Source organism: Orcinus orca, chromosome 18, assembly GCF_937001465.1.
Source record: "Orcinus orca chromosome 18, mOrcOrc1.1, whole genome shotgun sequence".
In the NCBI taxonomy this organism is placed as follows: Eukaryota; Metazoa; Chordata; class Mammalia; order Artiodactyla; family Delphinidae; genus Orcinus; species Orcinus orca.
In genome coordinates, this window is record NC_064576.1 from 71,260,218 (window position 1) to 71,272,546 (window position 12,329).

General features: G+C 37.9%; 1 protein-coding gene across 1 annotated transcript; it reads right to left on the reverse strand.

Moving 5' to 3' along the window:
• Positions 1-9,223: 9,223 nt before the first annotated feature.
• On the reverse strand, positions 9,224-9,815 carry LOC101282449 (pre-B-cell leukemia transcription factor 3-like). The gene has a single exon (XM_049701133.1). It carries the CDS (start codon positions 9,608-9,610, stop codon positions 9,230-9,232), a length of 381 nt encoding a protein of 126 aa, XP_049557090.1. The 5' UTR covers positions 9,611-9,815; the 3' UTR covers positions 9,224-9,229.
• Positions 9,816-12,329: the final 2,514 nt, after the last annotated feature.

A 12,329-nucleotide genomic window follows, 5' to 3' on the forward strand; every position in this document is an offset into this window, starting at 1 on the left:
TGCTGTGTTTTGATTCCAGACTTTTTCCTCTTGTAAAAAGTAGAAAAAGGCATAAAAGAGTTAATACGATTAAGGGGAGGTTGACTAGAAAACTCCCCTTTCGTTTACATTAGAGTAATGGTCCGAAGGTGAGAAAATTTGTGTACATTTCTGCTTATTTCTCACCAATATATTTGGAATGCCTCTTTCTATGAACATTGGTCGCCAAGAGTGCAGTTACCATCCAGTAGGATTCAAGCTCATTGCCTCCATACCTTTGTAGCAATGTATAAAACTCCTGTCAGGAGGAGTTTTATTTACCTATTTTCATTTAAATAACATGATTTAATCAAATGGAGTTTTTTATTAAATTAATAATTAATAAGCAGCCCCAATAGGAATACAGTGTTGTACAATTAGGATTTTTTTTTTTCCTCTTCTCACATTGTCAGCTTTTGCCCCCCTCTACTAGATTGGATTCCTTAATAACAAAACAAGTCTGCCAAACATGGGATATAAGAGCTGCCTGCTATAACTGCTTGTTCCGGGCTCATCAAAAAGATGAGCGTCGAAGTGACTAACCATATTTTCTAGCAGCACCGTTGTGAGTAGTCTGTAGTCTCATATCTAATTCCAACATTCAGAAGGCTTTGAGAACCAGAAACGTTTTAAGCTTGGAGACAAAATTCATTTGGTAGCAAAATACAACCTGAACTAATGAAAAGTTATATATATTATGTACTTATCCCATATGTTTTGCTGAAGAAATATTATGTTTGATTACGGGGTGCTATTCTTGGCCACTGGTATATGAGGTGTTACATAATGGGTTGTGTGCCTTGTGACATTTTTTAATTCCCGAAATTTCTTATTTCTAAAACACATTCAGCCCCTGGGTTTTGGTTAAGGAATGTGAACCTATATTAATAATTTTGGCAGTACACTTGTGCTAGGCATTCGCATATTTATTTATTTATTTTTCATTTTTGGGTTTTTTTTTGCCATGTTTCTTAGTTTATTTTTTTAACATCTTTTTTGGAGTATAATTGCTTTACATTGTTGTGTTAGTTTCTGCTGTATAACAAAGTGAATCAGCTATATGTATACATATATCCCCATATTCCCTCCCTCTTGCGTCTCCCTCCCACCCTCTAGGTGGTCACAAAGCACCGAGCTGATCTCCCTGTGCTATGCGGCTGCTTCCCACTAGCTATCTATTTTACATTTGGTAGTGTATATATATGTCCATGCCACTCTCTCACTTCATCCTAGCTTACCCTTCCCCCTCCCCATGTCCTCAAGTCCATTCTCTACATCTGCGTCTTCATTCCTGCTCCTAGGTTCTTCAGAACCCTTTCGTTTTTTTTTTTTAGATTCCATATATATGTGTTAGCATATGGTATTTGTTTTTCTCTTTCTGACTTACTTCACTCTGTATGACAGACTCTAGGTCTATCCACCTCACTACAAAGAACTCAATTTCATATCTTTTTAATGGCTGAGTAATATTCCATTGTATATATGTGCCACATCTTCTTTATCCATTCATCTGTTGATGGACACTTCGGTTGCTTCCATGTCCTGGCTATCATAAATAATGCTGCAATGAACATTGTGGTACATGACTCTTTTTGAATTACGGTCTTCTCAGGTTATGTGCCCAGTAGTGGGATTGCTGGGTCATACGGTAATTCTATTTCTAGTTTTTTAAGGAACCTCCATACTCTTCTCCATAGTGGCTGTATTAATTTACAGTCCCACCAACAGTGCAAGAGGGTTCCCTTTTCTCCACACCCTCTCCAGCATTTACTGTTTGTAGATCTTTTGATGATGGCCATTCTGACCAGTGTGAGGTGATGCCTCATTGTAGTTTTGATTTGCATTTCTTTAATGGTTAGTGATGTTGAGCATTCTTTCATGTGTTTGTTGGCAATCTGTATATCTTCTTTGGAGAAATGTCTGTTTAGGTCTTCTGCCCATGTTTGGATTGGGTTGTTTGATTTTTTGATATTGAGCTGCATGAGCTGCTTGTAAATTTTGGAGATTAATCCTATGTCAGTTGCTTCAAAATACATGCAAATATTTTCTCCCATTCTGAGGGTTGTCTTTTCATCTTGTTTACGGTTTCCTTTGCTGTGCAAAAGCTTAAGTTTCATTAGGTCCCATTTGTTTATTTTTGTTTTTATTTCCATTTCTCTAGGAGGTGGGTCAAAAAGGATCTTGCTGTGATTTATGTCATAGTGTTCTGCCTATGTTTTCCTCTAAGAGTTTTATACTGTCTGGTCTTACATTTAGGTCTGTAATCCATTTTGAGTTTATTTTTGTGTATGGTGTTAGGGAGTGTTCTAATTTCATTCTTTGACATGTAGCTGTGCAGTTTTTCCAGCACCACTTATTGAAGAGGCTGTCTTTTCTCCATTGTAAATCCTTGCCTCCTTTGTTATAGATTAGTTGACCATAGATGCGTGGGTTTATCTCTGGGCTTTCTATCCTGTCCCATTGATCTATATTTCTGTTTTTGTGCCAGTACCATACTGTCTTGATTACTGTAGCTTTGTAGTATAGTCTGAAATCCAGGAGCCTGATTCCTCCAGCTCCGTTTTTCTTTCTCAAAATTGCTTTGGCTGTTCGGGCTCTTTTGTGTTTCCATACAAATTGTGAAATTTTTTGTTCTAGTTCTGTGAAAAATGCCATTGGTAGTTTGATAGGGATTGCACTGAATCTGTATATTGCTTTGGGTGGTATAGTCATTTTCACAATGTTGATTCTTCTAATCCAAGAACGTGGTATATCTCTCCATCTGTTTGTATCATCTTTAATTTCTTTCATCAGTGTCTTGTAGTTTTCTGCATACAGGTCTTTTGTCTCCTTAAGTAGCTTTATTCCTAGGTATTTTATTATTTTTGTTGCAGTGGTAAATGGGAGTGTTTCCTTAAATTCTTGTTCAGATTTTTTATCATCAGTGTACAGGAATGCAAGAGATTTCTGTGCATTAATTTTGTATTCTGCTACTTTACTAAATTCATTGATTAGCTCTAGTAGTTTTCTGGTAGCATCTTTAGGATTCTCTGTATGCTATCATGTCATCTGCAAACAGTGACTGTTTTACTTCTTGTTTTCTGATTTGGATTCCTTTTATTTCTTTTTTGTCCCTGATTGCTGTGGCTAAAATTTCGAAAACTATGGCATATTTAAAAAGAAAAAAAGTTAAGACATTTTAGTTCTTGCCCTCAGAGATTTCAGTTGAGTTAGAAGGATAGATCTTTCATACTGTTGTATGTGCAGTGATAGAGATATGCACAACCTATTTGTAAGTATAGCCATATAGTGACCATACAAGAAATTAGTAGTCTAAGGGTTTGATGTTATTTTGTACTTTAAGACTCTAAAATTTAGACAGATGACAGCCCATTATATAGCGTAAACTTAACTTGGCCCTGGTTTACCCACACAAAATGAGAAGACAGAAAGATAAAGAAGAGTCTTAGAGCAGGTGCAGAAATTTCTGATTTCTAATGCTGACTCCTCTTTGTGACCTTACACAAGTCACTTAATTTGTAAGGCCTTGGTTTAGATATTTATACAGTGAGAAGTTTGGGATAGATGGATCTTTTAAGGAAGGTCCCTTACAGTTAAAACAGTCTACCTGCAGGTATTTACCCTTAGAACTATGTCTACTTTTTATAAATGTTTTTCACTGAGAACGTGATCCTGTTTCATCACAAACTACTTTCTTGCTGATCTAAATTTTGTGTTTTCTTTTTGGTTAGGTAGTACATTCACATGGTTCAAAATTCGAAACGAAAAAAAAAAGAATATGCAGTGAAAAGTCTTTCTTCCACACATGTCCCTCAGCCACCTGTTTCCTTGCCTAGGAAACAACCAGTGCTAACAGTTTCTTGTGTATTTCCCCACCCCCACCCCAAGTGTATGCTTATACAAGCAAATAAGTACTATATGTATTTTCTCTTCTATCTTTTTACATAAATGGTACATACTACTTACAGTTTATGTACCTTTTTTTTCCACTTATCTTAGAAGTTGTGTATATCATTGTATACAGTGTTTGCTCATTCTTTTTTATGGCTGCATAATATTCCATCGTATGATGTATCATTTCATCAGTCCTCTCTTTTTGGACGTTTAGGGTTTTGTCTGATCTTATTAAAAGCATTATGCAGGGTTTCCCTGGTGGCGCAGTGGTTGAGAGTCCGCCTGTCAATGCAGGGGACACGGGTTCGTACCCCGGTCCGGGAAGATCCCACATGCCGCGGAGTGGCTAGGTCCGTGAGCCATGGCCACTGAGCCTGCGCGTCTGGAGCCTGTGCTCCACAACGGGAGAGGCCTGTGTACTGCAAAAAAAAAAAAAAAAAAAGCGTTATGCAGTGAATAACTTTATACATCATTTCCTACATATGTGAATATATCTGTGCCCTAGACAGTGACACAGCTCTATTGGAATAGTGACATAGTTCATGAAATATGTTATTTAGTAACCAGTATCATAAATAAATTGATAAATCAGGGTTTCAAAAGTGTACTTCTAGAGTTCCATCAACTTTGACTTATGTGCTCCCTATGGCAGTATAATATGATGGTATAGTAGACTCAGCATTCTATTTGGTTCTGAAGTAAACGTGAGAGAAATCACATCACCTGCATGGCTGTTTCTTCATTTGAGCTTCTTGAGCCCTAGATAAAGGATTATGTGTAGGGACCTTGTCCTAAACAAACAAAAAAATATATAAAATTTTAAACACTAAAATCATGCGTTAGAGTAAAATTTTCAGTGAGAGGCATGTAAGAGCTGAGACCAATTGGTGTAACAGCAGATTTGTGCTTTCCAGCTCATGTTCACTCCAGGGCATATGCTCCTTGAGTGCTATTTAAGTTGATATTTTTCTTTTAAATTTTTTGCCAAGCACATATAGTCAAATTTGTATAATATGCAACATCTATGTATTCCCTGTTTACCAATAAGAAAACTCTAAAAGTAGTAAACAATTTACCCATATTTGCATAACAAAGTGGCAGACCTAGGACTAGAACCTACATTCTCTAATTTCTAATCCAGAACTTTTTCCAGTATGTCACATTCTATTCTAATTTAACATGTAGCACCAGCAGATCTGAGCATGCCCAGTGATTAGGGAGCACTTTAGGGAACTTTACTCTGCCTAGGCTCCAGAGCAATGTAGAGTTCCGAAAGCAGCAGTGCATTTTTATGATGACAAAATAATATTCTATACGTAATTGTTGAAGTAATCATACAACACGTTGATTAGCAATCAGGAGGGCTCCAAATCAAAAAATGAAAGCCGATATAGAGGAAACACTCTTTCCTAATTGGGAAAGAGTTGTCACTTTGAGATGAATTTATCAGTCATAAGGACTGAAAGGGAATCAGGATTATTTGGAAGGAATCTTACATTCCCCAGAGTTAATGCTGTCATTTAATTTAGCCAGGAAAATCTGAACCATCAGAAAAGAAGTGGTGATAGAAACAATAGCAAAAGAATTGAAAAAATAGAAGATTGGGGAATGTGCTATAATAACTATGCCCCTGAAACTGGCATTGCGGCACATGACCCACACACACCTTTAGTCCCTTAACTGCTGACTATTCTCCTCTTTGCACAACTGACTCTTGCCCTTCAAGTTTCAGCTTAAATTTCGCTTGTTAAGCTGTCCACCTATCTGAGCAGCCTTTTACCCTCCACCCCTACTCTAATTCCTTATCACTTGCTGTTTGTTTTCTTCATAGCATGCATATATGTGTGTGTGTATATGCTTGCTATCGTCTCTCTTTGTACTAGGTGTGAATTTTGTGAGGGCAAGAGCTAATCTGTTTTGATCACTGTTATATATACATTGCCTGGTACAGAGTACATATTTGTTGATGCATGAATGATCTTGGTGGTCCACAGTTCCCAATTCACATGGCTGACCAAACCCACTCTTAAAGTGGAATGTTTTCAATAGTATATTTCCCCTTGTTCTTGTATTTGTTCGTTCAGGGTTGATTTAGGAAATGTATATGTAATTTATGTGCTCATCTTCTTAATGAGAAAAATGTTAGCTTACTCATCAACAAGCTTTTTTTAAATGTGCAAGGCACTGTGCTAAATGCTGGGTGAATACCAAGGTGAGTAATGCATAGTCCTTATCCCTAAAGAGAAGCAGAAACATTTTTAAACCAATAGCTTTCATACAAGGCAAAATGAAATAAATGCTAAATGGAGTTGTACAAGCAATGTTGTATAGCAGCAATGAAGAAAAAATGATGAATTTTAATTACAGGAAGGGCCTCACAGAGTTGAATTTTGATTGTGGTCTTGTAGATAGAAAAGTAGAACTGAAGTCCCTATACGTGGAGAATAGAGACAATAAATGTTTAGTTTCACTTTTTTAAAAGTTCTTAAAATAGTAATATCGACCACAAAATCTTATAAAACGTTGTCATAAAGCAATCTTTAAAAATTTCAGTTATAAATAAAATTACTCTGGCCTTAACATTACAATTCTAAAATTGAGGCCAATCATAAAATTAATTTGACTGTTTTGACTAGGTTGGTGCTTTCCAACTAGTTGCTCCATCATCCCTTCAATGTAACAGTTGGATCCTGACTGACTGCTGATGGCAGTTAGTAATTATTTAGTAAACTAAATAATTGACACGAAACCATAACGATTAAACAATTATTTTTTGAGTGCTTTTTAAGCCATTGGTGGCCTTTAATGTATGGTCTCTGGCTGCATCACAAGTTAAAATGTATCTGTTTTGTAATGGTCTAATATTTCTTTTGTTAAGTTTGCTTTTGCTTTCCTTCTTTTGTGTGTTTTCCTAAGCAATATAGATCTTCTCCTTCCCCCCTTATTAAAAAAAAAAAAAAAGGAAGCATAGCCTTTAGATTCACAGACCTGATTTCAGCTTGGCCACTTATAAATCACAGTTCTGCCACTTTTCAGTTTTGTTACTTCTGACAAAATATTTTATCTCCCTGAGGCTCAATTTCATCTTTAAAATGAAAATATCTACTAATCCCATTCTGTCATTTAACTAGTTTTGTGACCTCAGGCAAATTATTTAATCTGTCTGAGCCTCAGTTTTTCCATATATGAAATGAAATTGTCTTAAATGAGGTGATATGTAGAAAAGTATCTGCTGTTAATAAGCCCTCAGCAAGTGTTGTTTTCCCCTCATACTCTTCCACCTCGTCTAAATCCTGCATATCATTTAAAGTTTGCTTCAAGTTTTGTTTGCTATAATCTTTCCTTTGCTAGGTTATAGCATGCTCCTTTTTTCCAGAGTTATTGCACTTGCTTTGTATATCTTGGGTTCTTATTGATAGATTAGTATGGGTCAGCATTGTATTGAGAACTTATTAAAAATGCAATTGCTTGGGTCCCATTCCTGATTTCATGGGTTTGGCATGGGGGGAGGTCAGGGCATCTGTGTTTTTACCTTTCTCCTTCAGATTTTCTGATTCTCAAAGGTGATCATAATTTCTCACGTATTTGGTAGTAATTATGTGCTTCTTATAGTTTATATTTGTTAGGTAATTCTTATATTATTATGTAACCCTTCAGGTGTTCTAGTTTATACCCAAATAGGCCGGAAACTCCACAAGGGCACAAAATACCCATAATAGTACTTTGTACTTAGTTTAAAGGTTGATAAGTTGCCCCCCCTTTTTTTTTCTTTTCCCTACTGAAGTTTGGATCCAGTTTAGAAATAGGACACAGAAGTCAGATAGATGAAGATTCAAATGTAGGTTTATTTTATTTATTTACTTACAACAGTTTTACTCATCCTGTGTTAATTTAAGACTCAATGTTTCCACTCGCAGGTTTTTTTGTTTTGTTTTGTTTTTTGTTTTTGCGGTATGCGGGCCTCTCACTGTTGTGGCCTCTCCTGTTGCGGAGCGCAGGCTCAGCAGCCATGGCTCACGGGCCCAGCCGCTCCGCGGCATGGGGGATATTCCCGGACCGGGGCACAAACCTGTATCCCCTGCATCGGCAGGCGGACTCTCAACCACTGCGCCACCAGGGAAGACCACTCGCAGTTTTTTTAAAGTTGCAAATGCAACCCTGATTTTTCTTTTAAAAGATTACAATGTACATTACATTTTATTAAGGGAAACAGAGTTAATTGCAAGATGCAAAAAGGTAAGAAAGAGACAAACTACAGTGTGAGTATTGTTCAGAGGTAGTAAGTAAGCACTCTAAGCTACAGAACATGTTGAAATTCTATTGGTTTCTATGAGTTCGCATGAGGTAATAAAGCTGTGTTTTGATTGGTGAGATGTATAAATACTCTTTTGCTACACTATATACAACACTTCAGAGAGCAGGGCCTTTGTGAATGCCCAGAGGACGTAGCAAACCTTGACAAGTCTGTGCAGCACCCAGTGCACACCGTAAAACCCCAGACGGATCTCGTGGTCACCTCTATCAGCAGCAAGTATCTTCAGCTCTCAAAACAGTCTGGATCCATAATTTAATTTCCGAGCAGACTCTGGGCACTGGTGCTTTCAGAGAGAGAAAAGATGCTACCAGTCTCTGATCTAATTATAACATAAGAGATCGAAACCCAAGTGTGACGAGGAAGATTCTTAAACACAACCATCATTAACAGGTAGCCAAACAGCTCCTTTATTCCAACTCCATTAGTGATATGAAAGAAGGACAATCAAAGTCTGCAGTGGAAATATGCAAGAAGTTCAATTTAGGTGAGGTGAGTCTTTGTATCTGCTTTGGCGACTGAGGTTTAGCATATATTGTACTTTTTACCCTTAAGGCCAAGTAATTGGCAAGTGAGAAACCATTAATGTAAAATATTGGTAATAAATTATAATAAAATAGCTATAGGACTGTCAACAGTGTTAAATCTTGGCCTAATTGGATAAAGTGCTTTTTTAACATTGTGTGTTTTTAAGTATAAATTCAAATGACTATGATTCCTTAAAAAAGAGATTTACCAAGTTCTCTAATAAGACAAGGTTTTACAGTAAAGCTGTAGATGGTGGGCTACAAAAACGCTTTCCTTTTCCTCCTGTTAGTCTGAATGCACTTATCAAGCCATGTCAGCTCAGGGAAAGGTGTTGCCAGAGATTAGTTAGAGGTATCAGAGTGCACACTTCCTGGGCCTTCTGTAGGAGAAGTCACAGAAGATGGAGTTGTTGCGTCCTGCCAGCTTCCACTAGCGTTTAAAGTATATGGACTGTACAGTGAATTTCCTCCAAGGCCATCAGCGTATCCCCCCATCTGATTGGTCACATGACGGAGGGTACCCACCAGAATTTGGCGTGGTGGGCGAGTTGGTCTGGTGGTTCTGCACGGCTGCGGCCACTGCATGTGCAGCTGTCACAGCTGTCTTTGCAGCGTGGAGATGGGCTTCTTCCTGAAACTTGCCGATATTCTTCTTGTACCTGGTTCGTTTGTTGCCAAACCAGTTGGATACCTGTGACACTGTGATGCTGCATTTCTTGACCAGCTCCTCTTCGGCTTCTTCACTGCGGTAGGGGTTGCTGAGGTGTGAGTAAAAGTATTCATTCAAGATTTCTGTGGCCTGTTTACTGAAGTTACGCCTTTTTCGTCTGGCATCAAGGAACCTTGATCTTAAAATCATAACTGCTTCACAAGTGCTTTGAGCTGCATCTGAATGGAACTAAATTTTCAATGGATGATGCCTACCATTCTTTCCATCTCTTTTGGGGAAATGGGACGTGTTCTACTCTGCTCTCGGAGAAGGTTCATCACGTGTGTAGTGAATTCATTACATGCCTTTCTCAGGACCTGAAACCCCTTCTGCCAAAAGCATATTGTCCAGTCTCATTAGCTGGGGATCAGGAGGATCCCCCTCCTGGGCTCCTCTGATGCTGAGACCTGCTAGTGTTGGAGGGTCTCCTGCAGAGGCGGGGGGTGGCTGTGGTTCACTGTGGGGACAAGGACACGGGCAGCAGAAGTTGTGGGAAGTACTCCCTGGTGTGAGCCCCCCCAGAGTCTGCCCAAATGTAAGTTTAATTACCGAAAAAGTTGTTTGCAAAATGCGGCTGAGGTTTGCACAACAGTGAGCTTCCTAGTGTTGCACTCCAGAATCACTCAGACTTAAACCTCAGGTTTCAGTGTCCTCAAGAGTAAAGCTTGTCCCGCTACGTTTACTGTGTGACAGCAGACCAGAACAAATGGCTCTCTTCAGTCAGACAAGTGTGAAATGGAAAGGAGAGAAGTAGCTGAGCCTCAGAATTCCTCCTCTCAAATTTGTCATCAGACCAGTTACTCCCTCCTACCTAGGGAGGAGTTAATGAGAAGTTAGAGGTCGCCCGTGACTATTACCTTGAGGAAGTTTCATGTGGAGTATGAGAGAGCTTTTTTGCCCTCAGTGGTACTCAGTAGGTATTTGTTAGTGGATTTTTTTACTACCTTACATTGCATCAGCATGCTGTGATTTTTAATACCTAAATGAGAAGTTATAGAGTTATAACTTCAACCAGTCAAATTAGTATATATTATTATATTATTCTTTGCTTTGTAAGAAATTTCCCCAAAACAGCTTAAAAGACAAACATTTATTATTTCACATAGTTTTTGATGGTCAGGAAACTGGGAGTGGTTTAGCTGAGTGGGTCCAATTCAGGTTCTCATGTGGTTGCATTCATCTGAAGGCTGCTTGAGTGTCCTCACAACATGACAGCTGGCTTTCCCCCGGAGCAGGTATCTGAGAGAGCGGCAGAAACCTCAATGTCTTTTATAATATAGCCTTAGAAGTGACACACCATCGCTCTGTTGTACAGATCCACCTTGATATAATGTGGGAGGGATGTACACAGGCTGTAAGTACCAGGAGGCAGGGCCCACTGGAGCCCATCTTGTAGGCAGCTACCACAAATATATAACGTTAGTTTGATTTTGTTACCTCACGTTGCTTCATATGAGAGCAAGTAATTCAGTAATGTTGAATATCCCATTAAAATTATTAAATTATTAAGGTAGTTCTGTGAAATAACTATTTTTGTATGTATTACTGTATAATTTCCTAGCTGGAGAATAAATTGAGAGGATGATTTTCCGCTGCTGGTTGGTCCCTCCCTCCCGTCTAGCTCTGCGTCTAAATCTAAAGTTTACATGGTATGATTATGGTCTTCCAGATAGTCTGTGAAAGTTCAAGTGATCTACAGGCTGACTTATTATAAGGTAATAATAGCTACAGTTTTGATTTTATATGAATTAATAATTCTGGTCTTAGGGAAGGTGTTTCCTAAAGTCTGATCAGCTTCTGATTTATTCAAGGGAGGGTTTGTAATCAGGTTGAGGTGGACTAGACGGCTGGTGAAGGGCATTTACCGCCCTGAGATGGTCCGTAGGCCCAAAGGAGTCTCCATCTCTCTAAGTAAGCGCCAGTGGTTTGATTCAGATTCCAGTGCCAAGGCACTAAAAATCATTAACCATTTTATTTTACTCATTTATTTCATCATATGAGATGAACTCATTTCGTCATAATTTAGATCTCATACAAATGCTAAATAATTTCAGGTTTTGTAAGATAAAAAAATAGCAATGCAAGTTAGAGGGAACTTGAAATGTTCATTGAATTAGAGTATAAAATTCATTTGTATAAAACATTCTATTTTTAATGTTTTCCAACACTGTGGAAAAGACAGTAATTTGAAGATTATGGCAGAAAATGTTTTAAGATAAATTGACAACACCTAAATGTTCCTTGGAATTATAGCTGTAAAATTTGTTGGGTCGATTTGCATTTTAAGTTGCTTAAAGAATGTTCATTAAGTTGTTTAAAGAATTTATACATGAATGACCAGTTATAGAAGCCCAAATATGAGTATAATCAAATTTTTCATCTGTATTTAAGCTGTTTACTACATAGACAGAAGGGCATACGGAACATACCAGCACCAGCCCGGTGAACTCATCTGGCTGTTATAATTTCCAGTCATGTAGGCATATTTAACAGCAGCTTTCACCCTCAAGTATTAGGAGGCACTATTTTGCTAATCAGGAAAGAAATTCCAGATAATTCATTTTACTTTCTAAATGTAATTTGTTGTGGTTAATCAATAAAATGTAGTATGGTTTGGGTACTGATTAGCTTTAAGATGAGATCTTCCTTGAATTCTTATAGTAAATGAAAGATGGTAGTATGTTTTTTCTGAATATAGAGTGTATAAGCCCTGAAAGTTGCTCAGTTGAGTCTTCAGAACTAATAGGTGGCAGTTAAATTTTTTAAAAAATCTTGGGGTAAATTGAGAATTTTCTGAAACTGAAGGGCATTGCAGAGAGATAACAGAAAATTGGGAAATGTTAATTTTAGGGTATTGTGCCAGGAATAA

What these genes read in the sequence shown, in the direction of transcription:
- LOC101282449 (XM_049701133.1), bottom strand. Translation starts at nt 9,610, where the DNA reads ATGATTTTAAGATCAAGGTTCCTTGATGCCAGACGAAAAAGGCGTAAC.